The sequence below is a fragment of the Arvicanthis niloticus genome, chromosome 9 (genome assembly GCF_011762505.2).
Source record: "Arvicanthis niloticus isolate mArvNil1 chromosome 9, mArvNil1.pat.X, whole genome shotgun sequence".
Lineage (NCBI taxonomy): Eukaryota > Metazoa > Chordata > Mammalia > Rodentia > Muridae > Arvicanthis > Arvicanthis niloticus.
In genome coordinates, this window is record NC_047666.1 from 50,543,592 (window position 1) to 50,560,848 (window position 17,257).

The following is a 17,257-nucleotide window of genomic DNA, read 5'->3' on the forward strand; positions in this document are numbered from 1 at the left end:
TCATCATCATCATCATCATCATCATAAAAATGGTGACTACCAGGCCAGGCCTGGGGCATACCTAGCCCAGGTTCTTCTCCCATATTGTTCAGTTTCCCGTTGCTGTGGCAAATTCATTAGATAATCAGCTTATAAAGAGGAAAGGGTGTTTGTGCTCCCACTTCTGGACCATGTGGGTCTATGTGACACTACATTAGAAACGCGAAGAGAGCTGCTCCCTTCACAACAAGGAAGCAAGAAAGGACCAGGGTTTCTCTCTACCCCTTCAAAGGCTTGTCCCTAAGTGACCTATAAGCCCCATTACACTCTACTTCTTTCAAGTGTCCACCATCACCAAGGAGCACCAAGCAGGAAACCAGCCCATCAACACATGAATCTTGGGGGGACAGTCAGCACTCACATTGTGGCACCCCGCTCACGAAGATCAGACAGCAGCTTAAGCTGCTCACTGTAGTTTTCAGTAGAAGTTTACCTGTTAATTCCCATAATTCCAAGTGAGTCTAGTTCCCAGTGGTGTGATTCAGGCCAGCTGGGTTCACAGAGGATGGACAGTGGGAGCCAGGCAGGCTGATAATGAGGAATGGTGCAGAGATGGAAAAGAATCACCCAGAATCAACAACTTGCTTCTAAGTTTCTCATACTATGGCCTTGACCTTTGTCACCCCCATGATGTCCTATCCCTGGGACGCACTGAGCAGAAGATCTCTGGCTATGAAGGAAGCAATAGTTCTCTGTGAACACATTAACATTCAGACAATTCAGACATAGAGAGAGGGTGCTATTGACTTGAGACCCTATGGATTCTACGCTTAGAGGGGCTGACATGTATTTTAAAGTTAATAAACCATGAAATACCATATTCTCATAATGATCTCGTTATACTCTTCTAAGAAAAGCAATTTTAAACTAGATTTATTTTTCTTTTAATCAGGAGTTTTGCCCGTGAGGTAAATGAAGTGAAAATGTTCCATTTGGAAGGGAACAATATCCGCACTGCAAAGCCTGTGAATCTAAAATGAACCTCATTTTCACCAAAAATGAGAATCTGTAGCTATGCCTCAGGCAAGGAAAGACTCATGCAAATCCCTCTAAGGTGTTACCAATAGTCACACACTTCTTCCCAGAACATTCTTGAGTTTTCAAAAACTCAAAGCACCAAAGCACAAGGAACTTGCCTCGATTCGGTTTCCCTGCTAGATACTTAGCTTCCCAGCTGATTTATCTCATACATTTGTTCCTCTGGAGTCTCCTTGATAGGTAGTTATATTAGTCATTTTCCCTTCGCTGCTGTAACAGAACACATGACACAAATAGCTTGAGAAGAAGGGCTTATTTTGAGAGGGAAGAGCCAGCTCATTGCAGTGGGAAGCCATGGTGGCAGGAGCAGCTCATGGCGCTGGTGGTGGGAGCATGTGACCAGTGATTGCTCACATCTCAGTAGAGCAGGAAGCAGAGGGAGTGAATGCTGGAACTGGGAGTAGGCTATAAATCCCAAGGTATGACCCCTCAGTCACGTACCACCCAAAGCCTTTTACAGCTGCCCAGAATAACACCAGCAGCAAAGAACATAGTTTTTGGACACATAAGCCCTGGGAGACATTCTACATTCAAACAGTTAACAGTAGCGTAAGGGTTTAGACCAACTCTCTGCCTCAATGACTGAGATTTACCCCCAGCATGCGGATTCTTGGGTGCCACAACTGCCCGGATGAACTGGGGACTTGTGCTTGGGAATCTACGTTTTAGTGACTTATCCAAAAGCTTCCACACACTAGGTCAGTTAACAAACATGGCTGCTAAGTATAGGAGAAAGGTCACAGATAGGAAAGTGAAGGGAAAGGAAACTCAGTAGGCGGTGGAGGCCTGCTCCCGAATCCCAGAGCCTGCAGGGCTTGCATGGTGCTAATTTTTGCATCTGAGAAACATGTACACAGGGGGAGGTAAAGGCAGCTGCAGGTTCACAAATAGCATGCCAAGGATCAGGAATTCAGGCTAAATCCAGAACCTTCATTGGTTTCATTAGAAGGTAAATATACAACACACACACACACACACACACACACAACTACAACACACACACACACACACACACACAACTACACACACACCACAGAGTTGTCCACAGCTTCTAAGTATAGAAGATGCAACTGGGCTTTCTCCTTCATGTGCATCTCCATCCTCCATCAGCAGAGGCAACAATGAAGCATATAAACTGTAGTACCAGAGAGAAGACAGTCCCATGCAGGCCCAGGTCAAGTGAGATCATCCTCTGCATTCCTCTTGTCCTGCTTCTGTAACAGTTTTATCATCGGGTTACTGCTCGGCAAGTAACAACACAGAGCTTTAATGTAGTGATTTCGCTTCGGCGGCGCAGGCAAACTTACTTTCCTTATTTTTCTCATTGTTATAGCAAAATACTTACCAAACACAACCCCACAGAGGGAGGGTTTCTTATGTCTCACAGTTTGAGGGCACAGCCCCTCATAGTGACAAAGTGGTAGCAGCGGGAACTCTAGGTAGCTGGTCACATTGCTTGTACAGTCTCACAGCAGAAAAAGCCAGCTTGCAGCTATTGTGTTTTAACCACTCTGTGACCCATAACCCATGGGTCACAGAGTGGTTAAAACATTCTCCACATTCTCCACATTCTCGGCGGATCTTCCTTCCTCAGTTAAAACTTCCTAGAAACATTCTCATAGACACACCCCAATTCTGCTTCCCTGGTGATTCTAAAGCCAGTCAGGCCATCAATGAATATTAACCATCTCATTAAATGTCACCATCATTTCTTGTCAGGCAACAAGGTAAACTGATCTTCAATTGAAATGAATAAACAGATACCCTTTCTCTTCCCAATTGTCATCACCAACTGAAAACCACAGTAGTATGCAAGGAATGAATGACAAAATAACACAGTCCTCAGCCAGCACTGCCATGCCTAGTCACTGAGCAAATGGCACACGCGCGCGCACACACACACACACAATCACAAGAAGGAATAGAGGGAGGGGGACAAGGAACATGCATTTATGCTTCAATCCCTGGTAAGAGTGCAAGATCCACATATTTTTTGTTCTAAGTAGATTATGTCTTAGCTTCTGTGATCATGAGCTATAGCCATGTGACATTGTCTCTTCCACTCCATTCCCCTCTAGGGCCTACAGTACATGGAACTCATCCCCAAGGAGAAGCAGCCTGTGACAGGTACTGAGGGTGCCCTCTACCGCCGACGCCAGCTCATGCATCAGCTCCCAATCTATGACCAGGACCCTTCTCGATGTCGTGGACTCGTGGAGAATGAGCTGAAAGCGATGGAAGAATTTGTCAAGCAGTACAAGAGTGAGGCCCTTGGAGTGGGCGAGGTGGCCCTCCCAGGGCAGGGAGGCTTGCCCAAGGAAGAAAACAAGACACAGGAAAAGCCAGAGGGCACAGAGACCACTGCCCCAACCACCAATGGCAGCCTCGGTGACCCATCCAAGGAAGTGGAATATGTGAGTGTCCCTTGTCTCTGGTCTGGCCTGAAGCTGCCCAGACTAGGGCTATGCTGTCAGGGTCCCATCTTACCATACTCTCCTCTCATTCATGTGTTTGGTCATTTTCAATGAAAGAGGCAGATACGTATTACTCTGTGTCAGACATCACACATGGAAAACAATACCAGGGCACTGCCTTATGGATAGGATAATAGGCTAGCACAATGGTTCTCAACCTGTGAGTTGTGACCCCTTTGTCAAACCTCTAATTCCAAAAAATGCTTATATTGCAATTCATAATGGTATTAAAATTACAGGTATGAAGTAGCAATAAAAATAATTTGATGGCTGGGGGTCAGCACAACACGAGGAACTGTATTAAAGGGTGGCAGCGCTAGGAAGGTTGAGAACCATGGCCCTAAGAGAATGCCAGCAATGAACAAATGGTCACAGCTTAGGAAAAGAGCATCTAGCTTCCCTGTGGGCAGAGACAGACTCGGAAAAGGTGGTAAGGATCAGCTGATGCGTGAGGAGTAACTTGGGACCACCCAAGCAATAGACTTGGAGCAGAGCCTTGTACCTTCTTAAAGAATGAACATGGGCAAAACCATGAACTAAAAGTTCAAGCAAACAAGATACAATTACCATACTAATAGAAGTCCCATGTGCATGATGGTGTGACAAACTGGGGGAGTGGATGACATGAGCCTAGGGAAGCCAGATGTGGTGAGTTTCAAACTGTTCATAGGTCCATCATGACATCATCTCTTGGGCTTCAGGAAGTCAAGCAAGGAGAAGTCACTGTCCCCATATTGGTGGGAAGAGCCCCATGTTGACTGAGGACTTGATCTGAAGGGGCAAGCTATGGGTCACAGACATGACACGGTTCCAGTCGTGTGGCTGATAATTTTCCTTAGCAGCAGTGGAAGATGCACATACCTGGAACCATCCTGAGAAAGCACAAAAGACAAGTCAGTGTTTCAGAGGTGAAATTCTCATGGATGGAGTTGCCTTAAGCTGTTCCTCAGGCCAAGACTGGAACCATGGGACTGCTGGCCACTATGTTTCTACAGAGAGGGCCTTATCCTTACCCTTCATCCAGGTGACCTCTTTTGCCAGTACCTAACATTTGATTATGAAAGTCCCAGCACATCTATCCCTCTGTTTGCTAGGTCATCATCGCTGTGGCCAGATTATCTGACATCAGCAACTTAAGAAAGGAAGGTTTCATTTTGTCAGTGGGCACTATGCGCTTGAGCAGAACATCACAGGAGAGGAGCCATGGGCGTGAATGGAAAGCATATGATAGACAGAAAATGGAGAGAGGAAACAGAGGTGGCCAAGGCAAAATAGAGACTCTAGGTACAGGTAGGTCCACAGTGACCTACTTCCATATCTAGCTACTACGCCTTATCTCCTACCCTGTATCATCTACCAACAAGTCATCATATTTATTAAGTCAAGGCCTTTATTCTGTGATGGTCTCTAGAAATGACCTCATAAACACCCCAGACAAGAACTGTAGTAGTCTCCTGGACAATTCTCAATCCAGACAAATGTATAACCAAGATTAGCCATCATGGCCCTGAGGTATGTCTTATAGGAAAGAGGCTGGCAGTCTCTAGTAAACCAGATGACAACCCACAGAAAGATAGCCCAAGAGCCTGGTTACCCTGCTCCTCCTAACTCTGGGTTCCTTAAGTAGTTTCCAACTCCACCCCAACCTTGCCCCAACTTGGTGTTGCCATCCAAGGAGCCACAGTCTCATGCTTTTCTAGCTGAGAGTTCCAAGATTTGGGTTGGTTTTTTTTAACCTTATTATTTAACAGTGATCCTTGTTTTTATAGGTTGTTTGTTTGTTTTTAGCTATGTGTATATGTTGTGTATGTCTCTGCATGGGTTTGTATATGTTGTAAGGCAGATGTCTGTGGATTCCGGAAGAGGACATTGGATTCACCAGAACTAGAATTACAGGTAGTTGTGAGCTAACAGCTGTGGGTTCTAGGAACTGAACTAAGGCACTGAGGCACCTCTCCAAGCTCTATCAGTAAAAGTTTAAAAACTCTCTTCTTGGGGTGGATATATGTGTCCATCCCAAGACTTTAAAGAGACTTGGATGGATATAGGTATGACAGACTTTAAAGAGAAACTAAATCTAGTTACCATCATAGTTACTAGTTTTATAAACTGTTCTCCCCACACACCACCCCAGTCTTATCCACTATCAACCCTTTAACGGTTGTCTATGCTTGAAGAGTAAGTTTTAAAAAATTCCAACTTGGAAGTGAATCTCTTGTTGTCATTGTGACTTCTCTGAATTGTCACCCCCAAGGGAGAGATACTGTTTTGAGAAGGTGACTTGTCCTTGACTGGGCCCCACAGATTTGTTCAACATAGAACTGGAACAAAGATGCCCTGAGATTCTGGATTCTTGTCTGTACTTAACACTGGGGAATATTTGTGACACTCAGGAAGCATTTAAGTAATGACATTGACCAGTGAACGATGTATTCAACAGTCAGAAATGAGCAGAGAATAAGAAAGAAGTTGGTGCCTGGGAAAGATGTAGTTCTTTGTCTTTCCCCAACCACGGTTTTAACTCAGCATCTCACTGTGTCATTATGGGGTCACATCTGTCACTCTCTGTAGATTCTGAGAGCTTGTTCATCTCTGCATCTACAGTGGGTATCTTTGATGTAGACTGTTTTTTTTATCTCCCTACCATGGACTCCAGTTCTTGACTCTGTTTCATGGCCCTCTGCCACCCAAGAACTCCCACTGTGCCATATTGCATGATGCTATGTATACATCCTTCACTGCCCCCAAAGGCTTATTAACTTGGCTGTGTCCTTCCTTTAAAACATCAGTATAGCAGCAATGACTATTAGGCTGCTGAGTTCTCCCCACCCACAACATGCCCCTTTCACAGAGTGTCATGCCAGAGCCCTCTGGAGAACTCTCAAAAACAGGCTGTAATTCATGGAAATCCCAATACTAGACAAGAACCAGGATTCAGGACAAGGCTCTGCCCAAACCCCACCTGCCCGATAGCTGCAGCTTTTCTCTAATGAGGATGAGATTAGTTCATAGATCCTGATGCCAGGCTTAGCTTTCATAGTCCAATATGTCAGGCAGACCCACCAATAGGGCATGTTGACCTAAATCATCAGAAATATATCTGTCTGCTCAGGCAATGAACTAAGAGGTGTGGCTGTCTGCACTAGCCTCAGAATATAGCAAAAATCACTATCATCACACTACAGTGGGAGACAAAAGCATGGTAGAAACACCCTCAGCCATGGATCCTTCAATAAGACCTCTCCATAAGAAAGTCCCAAGGTAGAAACACCTCACGCCAAGTAACAACTCATCTGCTGTCACTTCTGAATGGAGGAGGGGAGGGAGAGACTGGCTTTTCAAACCACCAAAGCTAATTAAATATCTTCAAATCTTTAGGATGACCATGAGACAGCTTGAAGACATCAAACAAATTTCCCAGATGAAGAACCTGGGACACAATCATAGTAGTTTGCTGCTAAGTAGTGGTAGACTGATTCAGACCTAGAGTCTTGTCATCGATGGCAGTGTGGTGTGAGCAGTCCTGAAAACAGTTCCTACCAGTTCCTGCAAAGGGTGTGTGTGTGTGTGTGTGTAAGTCTGGAGTGAGCCCAGCACCTGACAGCCCTCGAAGCCCAGCCTGCTAGAGAATGAAAGAAACGCTTTTCTCTATGTTCTAGAAAGAGCAGGATATACTACCTCAGCCCAAGTCTCTCCTCAAGGGTCTCAGGAGCATCTCAAGGCTCTGGCCAAGGAGTTGTGAACTCCAGAAACCTGTGCTATACCCCAACAAAGAGCCTCACTCTCTCTTCAAGCCCCCAGTCCCATTTTTCTCTCCTGGATAGGATTTATGGGTGCCTGTACTACGAATGCTCTAACTGCAGACAGTTACCCAGGCAGTTTCCCTGCTTTTGGAGAGCTCAGTGGATGTTCACTTGGAAACTGAATATACAGGGTTCCAAGTCATGTCACTGTGCCCAGGCATTTCCGCCTTTCCACCACCCCTCACTTGAAACTCAAGGAAGGGGACAGAATGCCAGAACAGAGCATAAAATGTACTCTCTTGGCTCTCTAAAGCTAAACATTCTTACCATATGCCCCCAGCACTCCCAGTCCCCCATGCCCCTTCCTCAAGTCAGGTGATCTGAGAGGCAGGGAGGCTCCCCACAGTCTTGAATGCATTCCCAAGATCCTGAGACACCCAGTGGGATGCCAACTCTTTTTCCCCCACCTCCCCACAAAAATGCAAAGGGAGGTACAGGCAGCCTTGGACTCCACCCTCCTCCATAGGAGGGTCTCTCAGATGGAAACTTACAGCCACTGGCAGCTCTAGCTGAGGCCAGTCCCAGAAGGGACATATTTGTGGGCAAGGGACTTCCAAGTTTTTGTCGGAGCAGATGTTTGGCTTGTGGGCTGTGCAGGCTGGCTGCCTTTCCTGCCAGCCCTACATGGGGACTCAAAGCTGCCTCAGCCCCTCTGTGAGCCACCCGTTTTTGAGCTAGAGTAAAGGTATAAAGACCAGTGAGGAACCACCCAGTCACAGCCAACCCTGGTCCCTTCATTTTCCCTGACCAAGGTGCACTTGAGTGGGAACTTGGGAGCAGCTCTCAGAATCACCATGGTAACCAGGCTCCTCAGCCTCTGCCTTCTTCCCTCTCAGTGGGGATATTTTAATGTCATTTAAAAAGATCATTTTTTCCAAAGAAAAATCCCTTTATTCCACTTTTTATACTATAAATACTTTCCCACATGGGCATGTGACTTCTACAGTCATTTTTTTTCCTTCTTCTAAGTGGGCTGCATAATATTCCATTGACTAAAACAGCCAGTGGAAAGCTATTTTCAATAAAGGACAGATGGTGAATACATGAAAGGTGGCAAGCCCTGTCACCTCTACTCAATACGGTCCCTGAATCATGCTGCTGTAAGCTCCATCTGAACAAGGGGTTGGCTGTGAGCCAATAAAACTTTATTTACAAAAATAAAGGGGAGTAGACAGGAGTTGATCCATGGATAAATGTAGTTTGCTGATCCCAGAGCCAGAAAAAAAAAAAAAAAAAAAAAAAACTATCTTCAGATTTTTTCTTTTTTTCTTTTTTTTTTTTTTCTTTTTTTATTTTTTTTTTTTTTTTTTTTTTTTTTTTTTTTGGTTTTTTTCGAGACAGGGTTTCTCTGTGTAGTTCTGGCTGTCCTGGAACTCACTCTGTAGACCAGGCTGGCCTCGAACTCAGAAATCCGCCTGCCTCTGCCTCCCAAGTGCTGGGATTAAAGGCGTGCGCCACCACCGCCCGGCTTCAGATTTTTTCTAATCATTTGAGTTTCATCCATTTTATTTTATTTTATTTTTTGCTTTTCGCTTTGATAGGTTAAAAAGTGATGATGATTGTATTGTTGGTGTTAGTGACAGTGTTGGTGATGATGGTGGGAGATAGTTATAATAACAGTGATGAGGTTGGTGTAGATGATGATGATGGTGACAGTCACAGTAATGGCGGTGACAATGGTGCCAGTGATGATGATTAGGGATGACGGGGACGGTCCTAGTGAAGATGATGATGATGATGATGATGATGATGATGTAATAATGATTAAGAGGTGACAATGTTGTGAGGTGCCATTCTTTACTTATGCTAGGTACAAGCCAGGAAATGTTCATGTCATTTTATCTAATCCCAAAAATTACCCTATAAATTGTGTGTGTGTGTGTTTTCTTTCCAATTTAAAAAACAAAAAAAAATTTTATTATCAAACCTTTATCTATATGAGAGCTTGCCTAAATGTTTATATGTGCAACATGTATGTTTCTGGTGCTTTGCAAGGCCAGAAGAAGATCAGATGCCCTGTAACAGAGTTACATATGGTGATGAGCTGATATGTGGGTGCTGGGAACTGAACTCCCTCACAAGAGCAGCCAGTGCTTTTAATTCCTGATCCCTCTCTCCAGTCCCTTTCTTTCTCTACTAGAAGCATGTAATACTGCAGATATCTCATGCCCCTGGGTCTAGACATTGTGCATAGCCCGTGCAACAGAGACTGACCACTCTGAAACTTTTCTCTGCTCAGCTGTGGCTCAGCTTACTTTCTATAGAAATCTGGTCCTTGTGCTCATGGTGACCTGAGCTTCATCTCAAAATAAATGCAGGCTACTGTTTTCTCTTGGGGAATGTACCAGATGTGCTTCATGCCCATCTCTGTGTTGAACGAGTAACAGGGATCCAATTAAAAACACCTGATGTTTAGCCTCTCTGGGCAAAGGTCCTGTAGTTGCAAACTGCTCCAAGAAGGCACACTTGGTAAAAAGGCTGTTGCCTGTAATGGCCACCATGGATATAAGCCAATGATTACCACTGTTACTAAGGCTTGGGAAAACCCGAGTTTCCCCTATGCTTCCCTAGGGATGAAGCCATGGTACTGACCATATTCCAGGCCTGGATCCCTAACCACTGTGAACCCAATGTGCTCCTTCTGCACTCTCTGGGGCCTTAAGAAGACTAGTGTGTAAGAAAACAGAATCTGAGACAGCTAAGCCTGCAGAAATGATGCCAGGCAAGAAAATGGGGGAGGGGTGACCTTCTGTGGGACCCAAGACTAAGAAGCAAAGATGGGGACTAAGCACCATAAGAGGACATGAGAGATGCTGTTTATAAACAAATTGTTGAGTGTTTGCACTGGAACAAAGCCAGTGCCTAAATTCAAGGCCTTGTGTTAATATTTACTGAAGAGCAATGGTGAGATTTTCACGAGGCACTCTGGATTTAGACTGGGTAGACCTTTGGATAAGAGCCTTCCAGGAGAAAAACAGTGTGATTGGGTGTGCTCCTGGCTAGATTAAGGAGATTACTGTAGCTACAGAGGCCTTTCTGTGTCCTTGGATCTTTCTGAACCTTGGTCCTTAGGTACATTTCTACAGCCACATGGCTCTTGCCCACTATTCTGAACGTGCTTCAGCCTGAAATACTTTGTGTCATGCTGCAGCCACATGGCTCCATGTGTCCGTTTTCAACGTAGTTTTTCTTGTTATGCTGCAGAACAAGCCATGGGGGCCAAGTGGCTAATGTTGACAAGGTCTCTTTTGTTCTCAAATCAGCCAATTGACCAGAGTTTCACAGAGACATCTTGTCTCTATCCACTCAGCTTTACCTGAACAGAAGTGTACATTTATGTTTAGACTGGCCTGAGGAAAATGCCCCACTGAGTTGGTCAGGCAAAGTCTCCTTGGGACTCTGCCTTTACATCCTGCGTGTGATAATCACCTTGGTATGGTGATTTCTGGATACTGTAACTTTGTTCTCAGAAATCAGAAATCCCCAGGGGAAGGCATATCTTTAGAAACAGAGTCTGGGTAACACTACATGGGTGATCCCTAACTTATGACAACTCTGCTTAACATTGTTCAAATTGACACTGTTTTTAAAAAAAAAAAAAAAAAAGGAATAAGGGTTTGGGAGACACTGAGTCAATGATATTTGGTATTTTTCCTGGACTAGCTGTGGGTACTGTTCTCTTTCATGGCACTGGGCAGGGCAGCAGGGCACTGAGGGAGTGAATATGAAGACTCTGCTGAACTGTGGTGCTGAGTCAGGAGGCTGATCACTGGCAGTGTTGGATGCCTGGCAACATATTTTTCATTTCTGATGACCTAACCCTGTCATAAGCAGAGAAGCACCCTCCTGCTTTGTGCCATAGGGTAGGACTCTGCACATTCTCTTCCACTAAACTGAGACATGATTTCTCAGAGAACAGGAACTCAGGGTCATGCTGAGACAATGTCGGTGCAATCTAAACACATCCCAAAGCAGGGAACCCGTGGCCCCACAAAGGTTCAGCAACCAGCAGCCAAGTCTGATCCATCCTTGTCCTTCTCAAAGCAGATGTTTAAACACTGGCTAGGCTCAAGCACAAAATCACTCATTTTAACTTTTTTTTTTTTTTCTATTTATTTACATGTTGCCCTGACTAGTCTCTAGCTTGTTGTGGAGATCCTCCTGCTTCCATTTCCTGGTTTCAGGGATTATAAATATGAACCACTGCCTCTGACTACTTAACTAAGCATCATATATTATGTGTGAGGGGCATGGAGAAAAGTCTCTTACTCATTCTACCTCTGAGAGGTTTTGTCCCATATCCCCTCTCCCTGGGGGAAAGTGCCGTGCAGACAAGGTTCTCTGGCAGATATTGGGATCCCTCTTATGAGCAAGCTTGGGAACGGGAGCAAAATCAGCAGATGTGCTCAAGACAAATGACGTCCCAAATGTCTTTTACCCTAGTCCCAAGAAAACTCTGCCTGCCCGTACCACCTCCTTTACCAAAAAGTCCAAAAATAGCCACACTGGGCTTCCTTGGAAAGTATTAAAATGTAAACCCTCTTGGACTCCAAATTTGCCTTTGTAGTATCTGAGCCATGGTGGACTTTGTACAAAGTTCACATGTCAGGCCAGGTTTTAGCAGTCCACATCACTGTTTCTCAAAAGGAAGCCCTTAAAAGCACACATATCTCCTTGGATTTTGCTAATTCCTGGCCTACTGAAAATCAAAAGCTCTAGGGAAAGAGAGTAAAAGAATATATTGCTGCGAGCCCTCCAGGGGACTTCAGGCAGGGGAAGCCTGAGGACCAGGGCCTCGAAGTAGGCAGGGCTAGAGAAGAGCAGTGACCACAAGCCCAGAGCTGAGAGTCACTGGGCACGGGGCTGTGACACAAGATGGTCAGACTGGGAACTACACTTGGGTTCTCTGAAGAGTAGTAAGCATTCTTAATGGCTAAGCCATCTCTCCAGTCCCTATAGTAGACTTTTAACATTTAAACACGGTAAAATGTAAATATTTGAGAATTAGACTGGCAGTACTTTGTAAATTAAAATTAGCATCCACAGGAAAGACCAAGGTCAGCAAACATTGGATGGTCAGACAATAGACATTTCCGGTATTCTGAGCCAACAGCCAAAATTTATGACACTCTGTGAGCAATTTATGTAACAAAAGAGAAAACAAATCTCCATGACATTTTTACTCGGGCAATTGAAAATGTAGTCATTAAACACAGTTCGTTTTAAAAATCTAAGTCTGCTAATGAGGAAAATGGAGTTCTTTTTGAGGATAAAATATTTGCTAATACCTGGAGCAACCCCAGGCAGCTGTTTGCTGACAGCAGATTAAAAGCCTGGGTTTTGGAGGTGGCTTGGCCTAGGTTCTCACTCCAGCTTTGTCTTCTACAATTCTGGATCACTAAACAAGTCACCAAAATATCTCAAAGAAAAAACAACAGCTTTCCTAATACAGAAATGACCGCCAGGTGTGTGATAATGGGTACAATATCCCAAGTACACTGCAGTGTACAAATGTGCCCTAAGGACATGAGAACCATCATCATCCTGGGTGGGGCTTTGTGGAGCAGAAGAGGATCCAAAGGGGTTCAAGAGAGTTTGTGTTGTAAGACTGTCAAATTTCCACTCCCGGGAAGATGAAAATATATGATTATAAAGGGAGGAAGGTATGAAGAGATGGATGGATGGATGGATGGATGGATGGATGGATGGATGGATGGATCGATGGATGAATGGATAAGTGCATTGATTGGTGGATGGATAGATAGTGCATAAATTGATAAATGGGTGGACAGATAAGTGGGTGAATGGATATGTGGTTTGGTGGGTGGGTGGATGGCTGGATAGATAGATAGATAGATAGATAGATAGATAGATAGATAGATAGATAGATAGATAGATAGATTGGTTGATGGATAGATGGATGGATAGGTAAGAAGATTACTATGCAACACTCATAAGTCCAGAAGATTTGTCAACCAATGGTTCTCAAAATACATTTAGGGGGACCTGTGAAGTCAGGTCTTATATAGATTCTACATATTGTATGTAGCTTCTTGAACCCTGAAAGAATAGAAGGCTCTTTACGTGAGAGACAGGGAGTAAGCTTCTTACAAAGAGAAAAAAGAAAGAAATCTTCATTGTGGATAAGCCTGACAACCAAGTCTTAGCTAGGAGTCAAGGTCAAGAATGTTGACCTTGGTCAACACTCCTCCTTAGGAGGCATAGTAAGCAAATGCTCCTGGTAGCAAGTAAGGGAAACAATGGTGACCTCTGGAGTCCTCATCTCAGTGTTAGCCCATGATGGTGACATCAGGCAGATTCTAATTAGCATACATTTTACCAAATGTGTGACCATGAGTACCCCAAACTTTCAAGATCTCCCAGAAACCCCTTCCCTCAAAGAAGAACCTGCAAAAGCAGAGGATAAAGCACAGGATCCTGGGTGTGAACCAAAATAGAGGAAAGAGATCACAGATTATCTGAGGATGCCTGAATAAGGTTCCTCAATGATTTACTACTACTAGCTCATGGGCAAATACAAGCCATTAAGAACAGAGAAAATGAAACATGGTCTGTGGGAATTTCCTCCTTTTTTTCTGTAAGTCTTAAATAATTCAAGAATAAAAAAAAAATAAAATACAAGGCAAGAAATCTATTTAACGTTGAACAAAAGGAAGGATTCCTATGACCTAGCACTGTATGTGGACATTATTTGTTTATATTTTTTAAGGGGACACACAAGTACCACAGCACACGTGTGGGGTTCAGAGGACAATTTGCTAGAGTCGGTTCTTTCTGTCCACTGTGTGGGCTGCAGGGGTCGAACACAGGTCATCACACTTGGCAGCAAGCACCCTTACCCGCTAAACTATCTCAGGCCTGTGACTAACCTCTGAGAAACTGCCACTTGTTGGATTTTGATGTAGAGTCAAAGACGCATATCCTGTTTTCTTGGCGGGCTATTAAAATACCCCTCCCTTCCTAGTTCCACTTATCAGCGGGAGGCCAGAGTTCCTCCACAGATTTCAACCAAATTGGCACCAGGCAAAAATACAGACAGACCAGTAGTTAAGACACTCCAGCTGGCCTAAGTGAATTATTTAAAAGATTTTTCAAACTGTATATTTTGAAATAGAACATTTTCAATTGTTCTCCTCACTAATTTTTGTTTGTTTTAGAAAATACAGTTGTTTTCAGACACAAAACACATCTGCTAGCACACAGTATATTATTATGCCTATTATTATGAGGGGATTAGTAGTTTAAACGTTCATAGTTTTAAGTTCTCTTAAGGTGACTCTCAGTCCCTGTTTTTCACATCAATACAAGCATTGTTGAGATCTTCATAACTATATGAACATAAACAGTGATGAGTCTAATGAAACTGAGAATCTCAGGAATCGAGAAGATACTATATTTAATCCTCACAAGATAAACAATACACTTATCCCACTTTACAGATGGCCAAACCAAGGAACAGAGAGGAGGTCTTTTAACTTGTCCAGCATCACACAGAAAGTACAGAGGGTGGAACTGGGACTTTCAAACTCACATCACATTTCCCCCACCCCTACCCCCCATCTCCTATCTCTTCCAGGTCTGTGAGCTCTGCAAGGGAGCAGTCCCTGCTGACAGCCCTGTGGTCTATGCTGACAGGGCTGGATACAGCAAGCAGTGGCACCCCACGTGCTTTCTGTGTATCAAGTGCTCAGAACCACTGGTGGACCTCATCTACTTCTGGAAGGATGGTGCACCCTGGTGTGGCCGCCACTACTGTGAGAGCGTGCGGCCTCGGTGCTCAGGCTGTGACGAGGTGAGAGTCAGCAGACTGATGGGAGCAAGTAGGTGTGACCCTGTGATGGAGTGCAACCCCAAGGCCAATTGCTGTGGCTTTGCTGATGATGTAGTCTTCATTTGAGCAAGTTGGGCTGGGCCTCACTAAGTGATCCAACCCTCTATTTTCTCGTCTATAAAATGGGCCTGGGCTAAAAATGTTGACTTTGGAGGTTGGGTGAAGTAGGACCACCCTAATAGTTCAGCTAGTAAAATGCTTGCCTTGCATGTAAAATGCTTGAGTTTGAATTCTTAGACATCAGTATTAAAATAACAAAATAAAGCCAGGTTGTGTGAAGGGGCGGTACAGAGAGATGATATAATTTTCCAAGTCTGGCAAATGTCTAAGTGACAGTGCATGCCTGTGTCTTATTGTGCTACAAAGTCAGAAAGCCCAGGAGTCATTCTAGGGTGTCACTTTATTCTGGGTCCAAGGGGCCACCCTTTGGTTTCTTGCTCTCAGAGAATGACGACTGGCTGCTTCTCCATTGTTAGTTGTCTTCCAGGGTCATGTGAGCTATGTAATCCCAACTCAGAAAACAACTAGCCTCTGGATTTGCCCCAAAAGTTTCAGAGATAGATAAATAAAAACCTGCCTGTAGCAGAGTACTTTCTTTATTCTGTCTGAAAAGCTAAGCCACAAGCGTGACCCTCAGCAATGACCACACCACCTGCCTCAGATTTCTCTATGGAAGCTTTTAAAGGTCACAACACAAATGGAATGGGATGAACCACCATCTCATAATTTACCCTCTTTGTGGGGGCAGAATTTCAGTCATGCATTTCTTCTGTCTTTCTTTCCAGATCATCTTCTCAGAAGACTACCAGCGCGTGGAAGACCTGGCCTGGCATCGGAAACACTTCATCTGTGAGGGCTGTGAGCAGCTGCTGAGCGGCCGTGCGTACATCGTCACCAAGGGTCAGCTCCTGTGCCCCACTTGCAGCAAGTCCAAACGCTCCTGAAGGGCTGCCCACCCACAGCCAGCAGAGTCTTATCAGATCCCACCAGGAGACTGAAGCCATCCTATGGGGCAGATGCCACAGCCAGCAAGCAGTGCATATTCTAAGTTGACTGGTGGTAGATCTTTGAGGGTCAGTAGTTTCAAAACCAGAGGTATTCTAAGAAGTCTTAGAATGGATTTATTGTTTCCTAGCTGCAACCAACTAAAGACACACTGGTATCCTGCAAGGGAGCCCTAAGAGAAATTTCCCAGAATGCATTTCTGAGGGATCCAATCAAGTAGGTGTAGGATATGCTTTTTTTTTTTCTCGTGGACATGTGATCTCTCCAGGGGGGCAGGATGGGATCTCAACTCTCATTTGTTTGCCTCTTTTTCAAGTGGAATCTGAATCTTCAATAAACAATGTTTTTGGCATGATAAACATATCAATAAAAGGTTTATGAATTTCACACACACAAAGCACTTTTATCTAGTCGTTTATACCATGACACTAATTCTGTAACATGTGCTTAACCCCAAGCCCCTGAGCTGATACTGCCAGGAGATTAGTAAATAAATGCTAATGAGTTACTTCCATAGTTGTGTTTAATAGGCTCCTGCTTCCTCTCCTCTGTTGCCCATGCTCCCAGATACCTAATAGAAACACACATTCATATTGCATGGTACCTTAAAAGTAGAAAAGTTAATGGAATTAAGGGTTGAGGCCTGTGCCCCATGGCAGCCCTAACAAGCCAGGCTCAGCCATCCATGCCCCCAGTAAGCCAACTCAAAGAGCCAAATTAATAGTGAAAAACATAAAAAGGAAATTTGTTTAACTTGGCCACATATGGGAGAGGGACAAAGAGATCCAGTGACTCGTACACAGACAGACAGACAGACAGACACACACACACACACACACACACACACACACACACACACACACACATCTATCTTTGAGGCACTTACAAGAGGCCTAGGTTTAAATAGGATGCAAGAAGTGTGCATAACTAAGCCTCCCTGGCCAAGTGTGGTCCTGCCTATTGCCATGCCCTCACTGTCTCTGCCACTGGTCAAGCCTTCTTGTCTACACTGTATGAAATCTTACTGGGTAACAGATTCCCTCCCT

The 17,257-nt window shown here is 44.4% G+C and overlaps 1 protein-coding gene across 2 annotated transcripts in view; it reads left to right on the forward strand.

The window, feature by feature from the left end:
• Lmcd1 (LIM and cysteine rich domains 1) overlaps positions 1–16,727 on the forward strand; it is a 58,001-nt gene extending 41,274 nt beyond the window's left edge. For both annotated transcript variants that reach the window (XM_034511814.2, XM_034511815.2), the window contains 3 exons: positions 3,156–3,491; positions 14,952–15,167; positions 15,992–16,727. In XM_034511814.2, the coding sequence (XP_034367705.1) occupies positions 3,156–3,491; positions 14,952–15,167; positions 15,992–16,150 (711 nt within the window). In that variant the 3' untranslated portion in view covers positions 16,151–16,727. The remainder of the gene's footprint in view (positions 1–3,155; positions 3,492–14,951; positions 15,168–15,991) is intronic.
• Positions 16,728–17,257: the final 530 nt, after the last annotated feature.